The sequence below is a fragment of the Panthera uncia genome (genome assembly GCF_023721935.1).
Source record: "Panthera uncia isolate 11264 chromosome C1 unlocalized genomic scaffold, Puncia_PCG_1.0 HiC_scaffold_4, whole genome shotgun sequence".
NCBI classification, from domain to species: domain Eukaryota; kingdom Metazoa; phylum Chordata; class Mammalia; order Carnivora; family Felidae; genus Panthera; species Panthera uncia.
This window is the reverse complement of record NW_026057585.1, coordinates 4,796,856-4,814,724: the sequence shown is the minus strand read 5'-3', so window position 1 is coordinate 4,814,724 and position 17,869 is coordinate 4,796,856. Positions and strand designations below refer to the sequence as shown.

Sequence of the window (17,869 nt, the reverse complement as noted above, 5' to 3'; positions counted from 1 at the left end):
GCAGGGGTGACAGAGACTGCATGTGGCTTGCAAAGCCTAAAATATTTACTATCTGTGCCTTTACAGAAAAAGTTGGCTGATCCCTGTTCTTACAGGAAATGAACATGAATAATTAAAACAATAACAATCTACCACAAGCAACTCTCAAAATTGGCTACCTTGAGGAAGGATGAGTGTTAGCTATCCTGTACATAACTTGATGGCAGACAGTTTGCTTATTTTGTAAATAAAATCCAATTTTGGGGCGCCTGGGTGGCTTGGTCGGTTAAGCGTCCAACTCTTGGTTTCGGCTCAGGTCAAGATCTCACATTTCCAGAGTTCGAGTGCTCCATCAGGCTCTGTGCTGACAGTGCAGAGCCTGCTTGGGATTCTCTCTCGAAATGAATACATAAAAACTTTTAAAAAATTAAAAAAAATAAAATCCATTTTTTAGTAGCTTCTATTTTAAATTTCTGTGTGGGCATGTCCAATAGCCCTGGGAATTTAGGTCCAACAAAATAATGGAGGTTTTTTGGAGTACATCAAAATTAAAACCTTTTTTTCATCAAGAATATACAATCAAAGTGTAAAGGCAACCTACAAAATGGGAGAAAATAACTCCTACAACTCAACAAACAAACAGTCTGATTTAAGAAAATGGGCAAAGGACTTGAATAGACATTTCTCCGAAGATATACAAATGACCAACAAGCATATGAAAAGATGCTCAACATCACTAATCATTATAAAAATGCACATTAAAACCACAATGAGGTATCACCTCATATCCATTAGATGGCTGCTATCAAAAACAAACAAACAAACAAAAAGCCCAGAAAATAACAAGGGCTGGTGAGGACAGGGAAATTGGAACCTTTGTTGGTGGGAATGCAAAATGGTCCAACTGCTATGGAAAACAGTAAGGTGGTCCTCAAAAAATTACAGGTAGAATTACCATATGATCCAGCATACTTCTGGGTATAGATATAAAAAATTCAAAGCAGGGTCTCGAGCATTTGTGCCCCCATATTCACAATAGCCAATAAGTGGAAGAAACACAAATGTCCTTTGGCAGACAAATGGATAAACAAAATGAGGTATATGCATACAACAGAATATTATTCAGCCTTAAAAACAAAAACATTTCTGACACATGCTATAACACAGATGAGCCTTGAGGACATGAGGCTCAGTGAAATAAGACAGTCACAAAAGACAAATACTGTATGATTTTACTTACACGAATTACCTAGAGTAGTCAAACTCATAGAGACAGAAAATTGGTGACCAGGGACTGGAGGAGGTGGAGAATGTGAAATTGTTGTTTAATGGGTACAGAGCTTTAGTTTTCTAAGATGAAAAGTTATGGAGATTGGTTACACAACAGTGGAACTGTATTTAACGTTTTTGAATGGTACACCTAAAAATGGTTAAGATGATAAATTTTATGTGATGTGTATTTTACCACTATTTTTAAAAAATACTGTGTAAAGAAAAACATACAGATTAAAGTTATTTCTCAAGTTAGGAAAAATGGCTAATTTTATGTTACATGAATCTCGCCTCAAATTATTTTAAAAAATCAGGTGGAGGGACTGGTCAGAGGCAAAAAGGAAAGCCCTGGCTTCTGGTATGTTGAAGTTGAGATTTGGGAAAGTAATCCAGATCGAGATGCCTAGAAGGTAGCTTAGAAGTGCAAGTGTAGAATTAAGAAGAAAGGTAGGTGCTGGCAGCAAAGATGGGAGAGAAAATGGCTGAAAGTTATAGAAGGAGGTAAGACTTTAGGAGGGCAGAATATATAGAGAGGGATTTTTATCTCAGGACAGAACTGCGGATTCAAGAGAGTCAGTCAAGGAAACAAATGATCAGAGGAGTAGAAGAAAAATACATTACTGCCCTATCATTAGAGTCAAGAGAAAATCCTAAAAGGAAGAAGTGGTTATGTATCAGTGAATCAGAGAAGTAAAGAAGTATAAGAAGTAAGAACAGACTAAGCCCAGGTAAGGGGTCACGTTGCACTTCATTAAAAACACAAACACTTCGTTGTGTTCGTAATCCTGTGACGTAACGAAGTAGAAAATATGTTTGTAGGGGCGCCTGGCTGGCTCATTCAGTGGAGCGTGCAACTCTTGATCTCGGGGTTGTAAGTTGGAGCCCCACATTGGGTGTAGTGATTACTTAAAAATAAGGTCTTAAAAAAAAGAGAGAAAATATGTTTGTAAAATATGGCTCTCCCTACATGTTTTTTGTTTGCTTTGATTTGGATAATGTTTAGACAAGGAAGCACATCAATTTCAAAGCAAAAATAATGAAAATCTTAAATTATAAGATGGTTTTCATATTCTTATTTTAAGCTCTTTTCAGTTTTTGACTAAAATTTCCCAAAATTCTTGGCAGTTAAAATCCCTTCAATCAAGGGGCGCCTGGGTGGCTCAGTTGGTTAAGCATCCAACCTCGGCTCAGGTGGTGATCTCATGGCTGTGGGCTTAAGCCCTGCGTCAGGCTCTGTGCTGACAGCTCAGAGCCTGGAGCCTGCTTTGGATTCTGTGTCTCTCTCTTTCTCTGCCCCTCTCCAGCTCACATTCAGTCTCTGTCTCTCTCAAAAATAAATAAGCGTTAAAAAAAATTAAAAAAAAAATCCCTTCAATCTAATTCTAAACACTGTCCTAATAAGCACATTGCTCTCACACTTTCCCTGGAGGGATGCCAATAGTGGTAACACTTGGTTTCACAGTGCTTCTGGCTGGTTTACAATCTGTACCATTTGAAGAAGTACAAGGAACACGTTACCTCAACAAATCAAATAATTTGTTTAGTTACTAAATCTGTAGCAGGTTGATTCTTGGCTTCACTGTGAATGGATGACTCAAAGATTGGATGACATTTTCATGCCATATCTGTTTTGTCTGCGCCATTTTAAATGTCTGAACAACAGCTACATTGAAATACCTGTAGGGTTCGTACACAATTCCATGGTTCTTTTTTCTTTTGACTTATATAACGACATCCAGAGTGTCTACTTATTTCAAAAAAATTTTTTTTATATTAAATCAACTTTGGTGGGGCATAATTTATACACAGTAAGATGTACCTATTTTAGTTGTTCAGTCCAATGAGTTTTGACCAATTTACATGTGTAACCACCATACCCATCAAGACAAAGAACATTTCAATGTCCCCCAAAAGTTCCCTCATGCCCCTTTGCAACAAATCCCTCACCCCTGCTCTGGAAACCACTGACCTGTTTTCTGTTATTATGGATTATTTCTGCCTATCCTAGAATAGCCTGTAAATGGAATTATATAATATGAACTCTTCTGTGCTTGGCTTCTAGCAACATAATATTTCTGAGACTCCTCCACAGTGTGATATACTCCTTTTCATGGTTGAATAGTATTCCATTAACTGAATATTCTACAATGGTTTATCTATTTACTCGTTGATGGGTGTTTAAGATTTTGGGGGGCTATTATAACTAAAATACTATGAACATTTGTGTACAAGTCATTTTGTAGGCAATGTTTTCATTTCTCTTGGGAAAATACCCAGGACTGGAATTACTGGGTCATTGGGTAAACATATGTTTAATTTTGTAAGAAACTGCCATTTTGTATTTTTGCTAGCAATGTATGAGAGTTCAATCTGCTTCATAACCTTACTGAAATTTAGTATTGCCAGTATTTTTAATTTTAGTCAACCAAGTGGGTGAAATGGTATATCTCTGTGGTTTTATTTTACATTTCTCTGACAACCATGATGTTGAGCTTTTCACGTGCTTACTTCTTCATTTGTAAAATGTCTTTTCAAATATAGTGTCCAATTACAAAATTAGGCTGTCTCACTGAGTTAAGAGTCCTGTATATATTTGGCACAGAGTTTGTCAAATGCATGTATTAAAAATATTTTCTCCTACTTTATGGCTCACCTTTTCATTTTCTTAATGGTGTCTTTCAAAAAATAGAAGCTTTGGGGCGCTTGGGTGGCTCAGTCGGTTGAGCATCTGACTCTTGATTTCGGCTCAGGTCATGATCCCAGGGTCAGGGGATTCAGCCTTGCATCAAGCCCATCAGGCTCCGTGCTGAGCATGGAGCCTGCTTGGGATTCTCTCTCTCCCTCTGGCCCTCTCCCCTGCTCACACACTCTCTAAAATAAAAATTAAAAAAAAAAAAAAAATAGAAGCTTTATCTTTTCAGGAACTCAAACAAGTATCAACATTTTCTTTTAAGTTAAATGCTTTTCTTGTACTTTCTAAGAAGGCTTTGCCTACCCTCAAGGTCTGGAAGATTCCCCCCATGATTTCCTCTGGAAGTTTTATAGTTTTCACATTTACATTTAGGTCTATGGTAGTTTTAGGTTGATGTGTTGTGAATGGTGTAAGATAAGAGCCAAGGTTCATTCCCCTCTCCCCATATGGATATCCAGTTGGACACCTAAAACCATTTGCTGAAAAGACTATCTTTCTCCCACTGAAATGGTTTGACACTTTTGTTGAAAACATTTGGCTTCTGGATGTGGGTATACTTCTGGATTCCCTATTCCTTTGCATTGATCTATTAGTCTATTCTTATCTCAAGACCACACTCACTTGATTATTGTAGCTTTAGAGTAAGTCTTAAGGAAAGGTGGTATGAGTCCTCCAACTGTGTTTTCTCTTTCAAAACTGTTTTGGGTATTCTAAGTACTCTGTATTGCCATATACATTTCAAATTCAATTTGTCAGTGTCTACAACATCTCAATTAGGATTGCAATGAATCTATGGATCAAATTAGAGAGAACTGACATGTTAACAATATTGAATTTCCTATCCAAGCACAAGCCTTCCACTTATGGTAATGGCTAAGTAGCTCTGTATTAATCTGCTTGGCTGTCATAACAAGATACCCCACACTGGGTAGCTTAAACAACAGAAATTTGTTGTCTCACATTTTTGGAGGATGGAAGCCCAAACTCAGGGTGCCAGCAGGGTCAGGTTCTGGTGAGAGCTCTCTTCCTGGTGTGCAGACAGACAGCTGCTTTCCACTGCGTGCTCACATGGTAGACAGGGAGTAATTTCTCTTTTCCTTTTCTATTGGTAGGAATATAAACTGGAATGCCAATTTGGAGAGCAATCTGGCTATATCCAGTAAAGCTGATGATGTATGTCACACATTGTCATGATCCCACTTTAGGTACGCATACCTAGAAAACTCTTTCAGGCGTACACATAAAGCATATACAAGCATGTTATAGTATTGTTTATAATAACAAAAAACTGGAGAAAAAAAATCTAAATATTCTTTACTGGGGAAATGGATAAATTGTGATAGAGCCAGACAGTGGAATATCGAGAGCAGTCAAAATGAACAAATCTCAGCCCAGTAATGCTGCACACAAAACTAGAGATGCAGGAAGCTATGTGCATACCACCACCTATATAAAGTTTTAAAACATGAAAAATTAATAATACGGACTGTTACGGCTAAAGCCTATGCAATAAAAACATAAACACATACATTGGAATGATGAATATCAAATTCAATACAGTGGTTACCTCTGGGGAGGCAGCAAGTGGAATGGAATTAGAGGGAGCTAAGTAGAAAGTTTTTACTATACTCATAATATCTTATTTCTTAAAAAACAAAAAGCATTAATAAGTAAGTATGCCCAAAGGTTAGCATTGCAAAAAGCAACCATTCATCTTCCTGCTTTTTTGAATATCTGAACTCTTTTTTTTTTTTTTTAATGCTTATTTATTTTTGAGAGAGAGAACTTGAGCAGGGGAGGGGCAGAGGGAGAGGGGAGACAGAGGATCTGAAGCAGGCTCTGTGCTGAGAGCAGAGAGTCCAATGTGGGGCTCGAATTCACGAACCGTGAGACCACGATCTGAGCTGAAGTTGGACGCTTACCTGACTGAGCCATGCAGGCACCCTGAACTATTTAAGAAGCTCCCCCAAAACCTTCAACAATAAACTTTTCAGAAAATATCTGATTACTGAGTATGAAGATAGGTACTATCATTCATTTGAGCTGCACTTTCCAATTCCACTCCACCCTTAAATCTTCACGGTATCAAGAAGGCTCGGTGGGAGCAGTATTGTGTGTAGTGGGGTAGGGCAAGAAAGAAAGTTAACACTTACCAGGTATGATATGTCCTATTATTTAAATATCCCTCTTCTAGACATTAAAACAGGGGTTCAGAGAACTTGCCCAGCGTGTGACAACAAAAAGAGGTCACAGTGCGATTCAGGCGAACTATAACTGGCTGTAAAACCTGTACTTTTTCCACCATTGCTATGATAGTAAAATAGAACTCTTCCTGAAAGTATCATTATGATACGACTTAATCCTGTGGTCCAGGATGGAGGCAGCAAAACGACTGTAGCTTGCTCATGACGTCACAGGGAGTATCAATCCAGGCGAGCAAGTGGTACCAGTGGAAACTTCTTAGAGAAAGAAATACTTGGGGAGTTTGGTTGTGTAATCTTCCTAACTTCTCTCTATTATTTATACCATGAGCCATTCAGATCCTTTGTCTCTCCCTAGAAACTTTGGAGGTAATGGCAATTTTATAAATTGATTTCTCAAGTCCATTAATCTTTACGGATGTTTGTTTGCTTTCTTTCTTTTTTAAAAAACTTATATATTTTTTAAGTGATCTCCACACCCAACGTGGGGCTCGAACTCACAACCCCGAGATCGAGGGTTGCGTGCTTTACCGACTGAGCCAGCCAGGGGCCCCTACTTTCTTTCTGAGTTGTATGTTGCACCTGTTGTTGGTAGCCTAACAACTTTGAGAGTTCAACAACTATAAATATGTATTGTCAAATAGGCTTCCAAAATTCCTGGGTAAGTGAAAACATGAGACTGTCTGTTCAAGTTTAAGTGTTGGGGGTCTCACACCTCTGAGATGAGGGACAGTGGGTCAGGTACACCTTTTGTTTGTGTACATGAGCCAGGATACATGTGAGAGCTTCGTTACTATTTACTATCCTTTATTATTATTATTATTATTATTATTATTACTATTATTGATTTTAGTTTCCTGGAAAACAAAACATAACTCTAATTAGAGACTGAAGCCACATTCCAAAGCTGTAGATTCCACTCTTCTCCCTCAACTCTTCCCTGGACAGTGCTGGAGCTCTCTGTAACATACTGTCTGCTGGCCCAAACTGTCCTTTTCTCCTGGCTCTGGCAGAAAGCCAGCTCCTAAAGCTATGAACTCCAGCTTTTATCTTCCATCCGTAGGGTGATTAGTTCACAAGGAAAGTAACAACTAAAGATGTGGAGAGGTCCACCTCAGAGACAGCTGTGGGAATCAGACTGGATGTGCACTCAGGCCTGCTGGAAATAAAAGACCATTGATTTTGGCATTGGGATGGAAACTTCTGCCAAACACACACACAAGTGGGCTTGCTTGCTCTCTCTCCTTCTCAGTCTCTCTCTCTCTCTCTCTCTCTCTCTCTCTCTCTCTCTCTCACACACACACACACACACACACACACCTTTCAGAAGAGACGCTCTGTAAAATTCCCCACATATGGCAAACATATTTTAGGGGAAGCACCATGACTAGAGGCCACTGGGAGAGAAAGAAAAAGAAAATAATGAGAAAAATCTTCAATAAGTCTAAATTGTTTCAGTCAGACTGCTGAGAAAGAATGCAGAGGATTGGAAATGAAAATTATTGGTAAAATAAGCATTATAGCACAGCTAAATTCCTTCCCTACTTCAAATGATTGCTAGAACTTACTCCCATGTACAACAATAGCACCTGGGGAACAGGTCTTGGATTTAGCTTCAAGTACTTTGCTTAACACAATGGATAATACACGAAAAGAGGGCGCTATATAATTAAAAATTTTTCTCTAGTTCGCAATTTCAAAAATTCTTTTTTTAAAAAGTTTATTTAGTATAGGAGAGAGAGAGAGAACACATGCATGAGTGGGGGAGGCACAGAGAAAGAGAGGGAGAGAGAGAATCCCAAGCAGGCTATGTACTGTCAGTACAGAGGCTGATGTGGGGCTTGATCTCACGAGCTGGGAGATCATGACCTGAGCCGGAACCAAGAATCAGCCACTCAACTGACTGAGCCACTCAGGCGCCCCCAAAATTCTTAATTTTATTTGTAAATAACAGTGTATGGGGAGGGTAATGAAGGTATATCTAATTTTAGCTGGCATTGGCTTGAAGTATAATTGTTTTCTAAATCCCTACCCTCTTGGTTACATGTTTCATGATCAATTAAATGCTTGAATGCATTATAAAACTCCCAGAGAAAGGACCTAACAAAAACCCTTGTTAAATAGACAACTGACCTCTAAGTTATCTGCTTTGAAAGTTAAGAACTGATTTATCAAATTTTCTCAAAATAAAACCAGAACCTCCCCCAACTCTTGCTTTAAAGAGTTATTAGTAAAAGCTAATCAGATCATCTGAACAAAAACAACCTGATGAATGAAAAGTGGTAGAGTGGAAACAACACTGGACTGATGTTCTTAGGGGCCTTGTTCTTTTTTTTTTTTTTAATTACGTTTTTAATTTTAGTTCTAGTATAGTTAACATATAGTGTAATGTTAGTTTCACGTGTACAATATGGTGATTTATCACTTAACATACATCACCCGGTGCTCATCGCAAGGGTACTCCTTACTGCACACCACCTACTACACCCATCCCTCCATCCCCTCCCATCTGGTAACCACTAGCTTCTCTATAGTTAAGAGTCTGTTTCTTGGTTTGTCTCTCTCTCTTTTTTTTTGACTTTGCTCCTTTGTTTTGTTTCTTAAATTCCACATGAGTGAAATCATATGGTACGTCTTTCAGTGACTTATTTCGATTAGCATTATATGCTCGAGGTCTATCCATGTAGTTGCAAGTGGCAAGATTTCATTCCTTTTTATGGCTGAATAATATCCCCTTATGTATATAAATTATATAGATTATTTTATAATAAATATAATGTATAAAAATATGTAAAAATATTTTATAATATATAAATACAAAATATGTAGGTATATTTTTCTTTTAAATTTTTTTACATTTATTTATTTTTTGAGAGACATAGAGAGACAGAGCACAAGTTGGGGAGGGACAGAGAGAGAAGGAGACACAGAACAGAAGCAGGCTCCAGGCTCCGAGCTGTCAGCACAGAGTCCGACGCAGGGCTCGAACTCACAAACCGTGAGATCATGACCTGAGCTGAAGTCGGACACTTAACCAACTGAGCCACCCAGGCGCCCCATGTGTAGGTATATTTTATAAATACATATCAGGGGCCTCATTCTTGAAGGGCTTTCTAGAAATTGAGTTTAGATAAAAAAAAATTCTTTTTTTAATGTTTATTTTTGAGAGACAGACACTTGTGAGTGGGGGAGGGGCAGACAGAGAGGGAGACACAGAATCTGAAGCAGCCTCCAGGCTCCAGGCTATCAGCACACAGCCAGATGCAGGGCTTGAACCCACAAACCGTGAGGTCATGACCTGAGCCAAAGTCGGACGCTTAACCAACTGAGCCACCCAGGGGCCCCTTGAGTTTAGATTTTTAACCTGAGGATAGGAGAGAGGTGCTGAGATATCTGAAGTAGAAAGATGACCGTGGCTGCAATGTGGGGGAAGGATGGCTGATATGAAGGCCTGAGGCAGGAGTAGAAGGGTGATATGACTGTCCAAGCAAGAAACAGTGAGGACCTCGAGGTCAGCCCTGGCTCTCCGCTGTCCCCCAGACGCCAGCTACTGAGGCAAAGGCATGGTGGGGGGCAGAATAAGGTTCTCTCCCATGAGAATACCTTCCAAAAGTGGTGCCTTAGGAGGAAAAAAAGAGTCCTGGATTTGCCACCTGTATGACAGGTCAAATTAAGAAGCCACATTTGTTAAACATTTACTAGGTATCAGGCACCTCTCAGAGATGATTCTGAGGACATTTTAGAATTTACTGAACATTTTCATACCTTAATGTGAAACCTGTGAAAGAACAGTAATCCCTGACTCATGTGCTCTTTTGAGGATTAAAAGAGATATCATACACATGAAAAGGCTTTTCCAATCTTATATATTTAAAAATATTAGTTTTCTAATAAACATGACTTCCAATTTTTTTCCTAAATGCTATGAGCATTTTCTTTTCAGTCTCCATCTATTGGAGACTCCACAGATTGATAAAGACAGTTGTTAATTATTGATTTTTGTATGGTAAGACATAAAACATGAACACCATGAGGATTCTTTCACCTAATAGAACAATGCAAATATGGGGCCACGTGTCTAGAATAATAACTGTTTCAGGGAGACTAGCTTGTTCGATTATACTTCTATTTGAGAATGGTTCTAAGAAGCAAATCCAATACATGCCTTCATACTTTCAAGATAAAGCATGAGGAAGAACTTCCCATCATCCTCCATGAACAACTAGAAGCTTTATGGCCATTCTGAGGGAACGGACGTCCAGGCATTCTACAGGCACTAGACAAACATAGGTCTATTCCAACCATTAAAAACGGCGATGAGCAACTTTGCGAATCATGGTGGATAGCCACTAAACATGAGCTAATACACATTAGAGCAAAGAAAAAGCAACAACAAAAAATAAGGCTTATTTTTGTGCTCAAAAGAGCTAATTATATAGCAAATAAAGGAAAGGCTGATCAACATATCAAAGTCATGAAAAAAAGTGGGAGTCTAAAAAAACCTAAGGTTTTAATTCTTTTTAAGTGGAGGATTAACTCTATGGGAAATAAAATAAAACTTGAACAACAAATCAAAAGATACCAAAAAAATGTAACGTGTGGACCATTATTCAAACAAGCCAAATATAAAAGACATTTTGGGAGACTCAGCGGAATTTGAATACGGACTGCGTAGTAGATGATCATATGGAATTATCATTAGCTTTGTTGGGTGTGATGACAGTATTGTGGCTATGGAAGAAAATATTCTCAGTTTACAGACAGGCGCACTGAAATATTCAGGGGCTGCGATGCCATGATACGTGTTATCTGCTTTAAAATACTTCAACAACCACAAAAAACCACCTTGATGAGACAAATCACAAAAGGCTAGCAAGTGGTGGGGGTACAGTACACTATACCCCCTACTCTTCTATACATATTGAAATTTTTCTTTATTAAATATTTAAACAAGGAAAGAAAACCTGATGAAACATCCAGTCCATCCACTCAGTTGTACTAAGGTGGGCTGTCTGAGTTAAAGAAGGAAATGGCCCAGACCAAACATGTCTTGAGGTTAGAAAGACACCTGAGGAAGTCTTCTCATATTGTCTTTGTGGGACGAACTGTGGACTATGGGCTGATGAGTACTTCCCTCACATTTTACTAGCAGGCTACCCAAATTCCCCGGAGGGAGCTGCAGTCAGGGATGGGAGAAGGGGAACTTCGAGGCACTGTGAGGCTGCATCAAGGCCACTGAGGAAACAGCCAACACCATGACCTGCAGTCTCTGACATAGACCCACCACCACTATTGGAACCAATGAGCGTATCACATGCCGTACAAGAATCACAAGGAAGGTGACTTTCATTATCCCTCACTTATGAGGGAGTTCTCACAAAGTCTCCCATACTGTGGGCGCTCTTTCTATTGCTACTTTGAACAACAAAGTATCATGTTGAAGAAGAGACCTTAATTATCACAAATTTTAGATGCTTACAGATATCACTGCCAAACATCCTTTAAAAAGAAGGAAAAAAAATTATAATGTGATCATTCCTGGGGGTATGAGCTCAAAGTGCAAGCATTGGATGTGGTTGTAAATGAGCCTTTAATTTCAAATATCACTTAACAAGGCAGTCTGGCAAGTGGTTACTTTGTGGAGACATAGACATTTTCGCCTTCCAGAAGTATGGAAGTAGGTACTGGGAATACCATTTTTAGAAACAGTGTCACATAAGGATCAAAAGGGAGCTTTTATCAAAAATAGCTTAGATGAAAAAAAAATAGCTTAGATGAACTTAAGGTGTATCAAGTAACTTAAAAAGTGGCTCTAATGATGGTCAGCAGTATAATGTTGGAGACAGATTTGAATAAACATTGTTTCGTGATATAGGACAGGCACGTTCCTTTCAGAGAGACAGACTGTTCCCGAGATGGGACCCCTAGCGTGAAGAAGGTTAAGACCTATGGGGTAAGGATCTGTAGGGTAAAGAGATTGCATAATAAAGGTCTCTGAGTATTTGAAAAGCAGCCATGTGGAAGACAGAGTTGATTTATTCTGCATTTTTAGAGAGCGTAAGTCAAATGAGTGGATGGGAATTATAGGGAGGCAGGTATATGCTCAACATAAGCAAGTACATTTATATTCTTATAACAATTAGAACAGTCCAAGATTGAATTTGAAAAGTTATGTGTAACTAAAGGCCAACTGTGAGGAATGAAATTGAGACAAGTTGCCTTTACGGATATTTTAATGATTAGATGCTATTATTTTATCACATTATCTCCAAGCTGGAAACACATTTTAAGCTGATAAATCTATTTATTTTTTGAAGATATTCATTTATTACATATTATTTATTCGTTTTTATTTATTTTTAATTTTTTTAAGTGTTTTTATTTGTTTTTGAGACAGAGAGAGACACAGCATGAGCAGCGGAGGGTCAGAGAGAGAGGGAGGCACAGAATCTGGAGCAGGCTCCAGTCTCTGAACTGTCAGCACAGAGCCCGACGTGGGGCTCGAACTCACAGACCGCGAGATCATGACATAAGCCGAAGTCGGACACTTAACCGACTGAGCCACCCAGGCGCCCCTATTACATATTTTTTAAATGGTCACTGTGAATTTTTATACTAAGTTTTGCGGGTGATAAAACGTACATAAAAATGATGATTGTCAGGGGCTCCTGAGTGGCTCAGTTGGTTCAGCGTCCAACTCTTGATTTTGGCTCAGGTCATGATCTCACAGTCATGAGATAGAGCCCAGCACTGCTCTCCATGTTGAGCATGGAGCCTGCTTAAGATTCCCTCTCTCTCTCCCTCTGCCCTTCCCCTGCTGATATATCTCTCTCACTCTGTCTCTCTCTCTTTGAAAAAAAATGATGATTGTCTGAAGTTTATAATCAAGGAAGGAGATATCCACATGTATAACACATCATACACACCTATATATACCATACATGTATACATGTTAACATGTGCCAAAACATGTCTAACACACTGTTCTTGGGCTGGGGCTTTGTCATAACGTTAAAGTGGATATGTAATGAGGGCATGATCCAGTTAAATTTTTCATCTTCTTTGCTAGGGAGTCTCTTAAGTGCCCTGTCTCTGGTCCAGGCTATCTGCCTGTCCAAGAGTAAACTGATTCATCCATAGTGACGATATGAGTCAAATATTTTGGCTTTGTTCTGAAGCCTTTCTTGGCTTGGACTCAAGAGAATGGACATGGTCTTCCAATTTCCCAGCCAGTTCTCTCAAATCTTCTCAAAAGCTATTATACAAAGAATGAACAATGGGAATTATCCAATAGGCCTTCCAAATGCAATACCCAGTAAAGCAAAATGGAATTATGCAAAACCACTGGTTGCTAAATTCTATCCTTGATCACCAGGAGATTAGTCAACAGTATGAATTCATCAGTTTGAATTCAACCCAGGATAGAAAAACAATTCCAGAGTTACAAGTACTAATGAGATGCAACATTTTGTTATACGAAGCAAGTAAAGTATAGTGGAGGAAAAGGTGAAAAACACTATTGCCTCATGATGACATTTAAAGATATGAATGCAGGGTAAACATTAAAATTAAATCATTGCGGGGCACCTGGGTGGCTCAGTTGGTTGAACGTCTGACTCTTGATTTGGGCTCAGGGTATGATCCCAGGATCATGGGATTGAGCCCCGTGTCAGGCTATGCCCTTAGAGCGGAGCCTGTTTAAGATTCTCTCTCTCTCTCTCTCTCTCTCTCTGTCAATCCCTCCCTCCCTCCCTCTCTCTCTGCCCCTCTCCCCTGCTCATGCTCTCTCTCTCTCAAGTAAAAAATAAAAACAGGGGTGCCTGGGTGGCTCAGTTGTTGGGCATCCGACTTCGGCTCAGTTCATAATCTCATGGCTTGTGAGTTCGAGCCCTGCATCGGACTCTGTGTCTGAAGCCTGCTTCGGATTCTGTGTCTCCCTCTCTCTCTGCCCCTCCCCTGCTCATGCTCTGTCTCTCCATCTCCAAAATAAATCAACATTAAAAAAAATAAAAATAAATACAATGAAATCTTTGCATCTGATGAAGTCACTTCAACAATTTAAAAAGAATCATAAATAGCAGCTATATAAACCATTCACATTTTTCCTCAAATAATTTGAAAGTACAGGTTTTCTTGGTTCTCATCTGAGAAGCTGACCTGAGATTGCTGGAAAAGGATGCTTTTCTCTGGGTTTATGCCACAGGCAAGAAGAACAGCGGTCATGTCCAAGATGCTCTGCCGAAGGACAGCCGGGTCTTGGGGGACAGTGATGGAATGTAGGTCAACAATGCTGTACAGCACTGAGCCATGCTCCTCCTGCAATCTCACCCAGGTCTCAATGGCTCCCAGGTAATTGCCGAGGTGGGGGATTCCTGTAGGCTGAATGCCAGAGAACACTCGCTTTACGGCTTCTTTCTGGAACAGAGGAAGAGAGACATTTGCTTTTGAGGCAGAATCCATGGATCCTATGCCTGTGTCACCATAGCTATGACTCATTCTATTTTTTACAACTGCAATCTGACAGTCGTCATCCTTATGCATTTATTTTGTGCCTGTGCAAAGCACTATGTTAGGTGTTACTAAGGATAGAAAATGATATTTAAAATGTGGGTAGGTTTTTGTTTGTTTTTTTTTTTTTTTTTGCACTCAAGAACATACAAAGGCACATAAGAAAAGGTCTGGATCCCCAGGAGATGCAAGCTAATTGGAGACACAGGATATGTTTACGAAGAGATATGTAATGGTACAACGTGGCAATATGATCGTAATCTGTTTGCAACCATAAATAGTGGGGTATGGGCAGGAGTTCCCAAGAGGAAAAGATGACTGTGGGTCTGGGGGTCAGTGAGCAAGACTTCAGACACAGAACCAAGTTTCATTGGAGATTAAAGGGCTTTTAATGCGATTTCAAAGGTTTTTCATGTGATTTCATTCATTTTGTCGTTCAGGCAAGGAAGGCATACCGTTAGAGCTAAGAGCTAGTGCTATTTAATTAATTCAGTTTTCTTTAAAAATAACTGCTGATATTACAACTCAGTGTGCACGATCTTGGGCCAGAAATGAGAAAACCTACACACTATTTCTTTTTTTAAAGTTTTTTAATTTATTTTTGAGACAGAGAGAGACAGAGCATGAACGGGGAAGGGGCAGAGAGAGAGGGAGACACAGAATCAGAAGCAGGTTCCAGGCTCCGAGCCATCAGCCCAGAGCCCGACGCGGGGCTCGGACTCACAGACGGCAAGATCGTGACCTGAGCTGAAGTCGGACGCTTAACCAACTGAGCCACCCAGGCGCCCCCCTACACACTATTTCTAATGTTGCTTCTTGATAAAGTTATGTAACTTTTTTTGTGCTTCCATTTCCTTTTATTTTTGATAAAATCATACTTTTATTTCTTCAAAAGTAGTTTTTAATTCTATATATTATTTGAAATTTCTAAAAACATTTTTGTTAAGGGCATGTATTCTCACTGGTTTGCACTTTCTAATATTGAAGTTGTAATAGGAAAATGAGAAAGAAAAAAGTAATAGAGGATGAAAAAAAGGCTATTTTTCTCTGGAATAATTTTGCATTCTGTAGTGAAACACAAAAAATGAATACACGTCAGTAAATGTGCTGTCATTAAAAGGTTCTGAAAAAATAAAATGTGTCATTATCACTTTTAACAACAACAAAATATTAATAACAGCAGCCATAACTTGCTGGGCAACTATGTTATAGGCATTTATGCTCAGGGCTTTATATACATTAATGCATTTAATTCTTACAATACCCAACATGGCAGGCATTTTATTGCTTCCAATTTACGGAGGAGGTAACTGAGGCTCACAGATCTTTACAGATTGCCCATGCTCACACAGCTAGTAAGTGAAGTTGGGATATCAAGGCAACTATCACTTACTTCTTTCCACTAGCTGCTATCCAGGGAGACTTCATCACATTCATTGTATTAATATTGCAACTTTTCTATAGGCTTCAAGTTTCCAAAAATTAAGTTACGGAGAAAAGAAAAAAAAAAAACACCACACCTTTGTGTTCTGTGTGCCAACCTTCTCTAGCGTATATACCTAACTGCTGTGTCATAAGGTAGGCATCATGGCTCTTCAGGTGTACTACAGGGTATTAAACTACTCCTAACTATGTAACATATTGCAATTTCTATCGTCAATTTCTGTCCCTCTCCATCCTCATTAACCCTGCCATTATTTTTTTTTTAATATTTTTATTTTGAGCTAAGGTGATGGCTATGAGGTGGAATCTCATTATGGTTTAATTGCATTTCTTTGGTTGTTAAGGAAATTGAGAACTCTTACGGTTATTGGCTATTTTTATTTCCTCTTCTGTGGAGAGCCTATTGAGGTCATTTTGCCTATTTTTCTCAGAATGGATTGTCTTTTACTGATTTAAGTATTTTTATATATTCTGGACACTAATATTTTATCAATTACATGTATAGCCAAAATGTTCTCTCATTGTGTAGCTATGTGTCTTCCTTATGTTATCTTTTGATGAAGAGATATTCTTCATTTTACCAAATATATGATTTTTGACTACAGATTTTTATGGCATATAAGAAATCTTTCAATACCTTGATGTCATAAAGGTATGAGTGTGTATACATATATAAAGCATATGTATATGCATGTGTGAGTATGCTTTGAAGTTTTGTCTTTTACATTTAAGTGTGTATCCATTTGGAGTTTTTTGCATATGGTGTGAGGTAGGCATCCAATTTCTTTTAACACCCCCCCCCCCCATGGATATATCAGACTGTTCCAGTACCTTTATGGAAAAGACTGTCTTTGACCATTACTCTGGAATGCCACTTCTGCCATAAATTAAGCACCTTTTTATCCTTTTGTCTATATCTGGTCTTTCCAGTCTGTCCCATTGGTCTATGTGTCTATCTCTGGTCAGCACTACAGTGCCTTTTTAGTAGGTCTTGGCACACAGTGGAGAGAATCTTTTTACCTTCTTCTTCAAGTTATTTTACTCATCTTTGGCTTTTTATATTTCTCAATACATTTTAGAATCACCTTGTCCAGTTCCAAGAGAAAAAAAACACACTGTTAGGGTTTGTGATTGAGATTGCATTGAATCTATAGATTGCTTTGGGGAGAAGTGATGTTTTTATAATATTAGGTCCTCCAATCCATGAAACCATAATGTGTGAGGATCTAAGGTAAAACATGATGATTATACTTGATAATGCTGTATGGTATAACTGGAATTTGTTAAGAGAGTAGAACTTAAATATTCTCAACAAAACAAACAAATAAAAATAAACATCTGAGGTGATGGTATGTTAATTCACCAGGCAGAGGAAGTCCTTTCACAAGGCATGTGCATATCAAATCACTGTGATGTTCACTTTAAATATCTTACAGTTTCACTTGTCAATTATACCTCAATACAGCTGAGATATTAAAAAAAAAAAGTGATATAAGAAAAAAGTCTATATACCTAACTAGCTTTTAAGAGCTAATCTGCTTTAGATATGTGAGGGCCAAGGCTATTTAAACTTTGCCCTTCTCTTTCCTCAAGAATTCTACATCCTACAAATACAGTCTGTTTTCCCCACATGTCATTATTTTCCCGTCTACTTCTGAGATAACAGCTCTACGATAGAATGCTACATTCTACTGATGTGTCATAGTTCTGTGGTCCAGAATTGCATTTGATCCAAGCACTCAGGAGACCTGAAAGATTTGTGGCTCCAAGGATA

General features: G+C 38.7%; 1 protein-coding gene across 1 annotated transcript in view; it reads right to left on the bottom strand.

Annotated features, from left to right (window-relative positions):
- WARS2 (tryptophanyl tRNA synthetase 2, mitochondrial) overlaps positions 1-17,869 on the bottom strand; it is a 95,760-nt gene that overhangs the window by 30,988 nt on the left and 46,903 nt on the right. Inside the window, exon 2 of the mRNA XM_049616484.1 lies at positions 14,302-14,559. Coding sequence (XP_049472441.1) covers positions 14,302-14,559 — 258 coding nt within the window. The remainder of the gene's footprint in view (positions 1-14,301; positions 14,560-17,869) is intronic.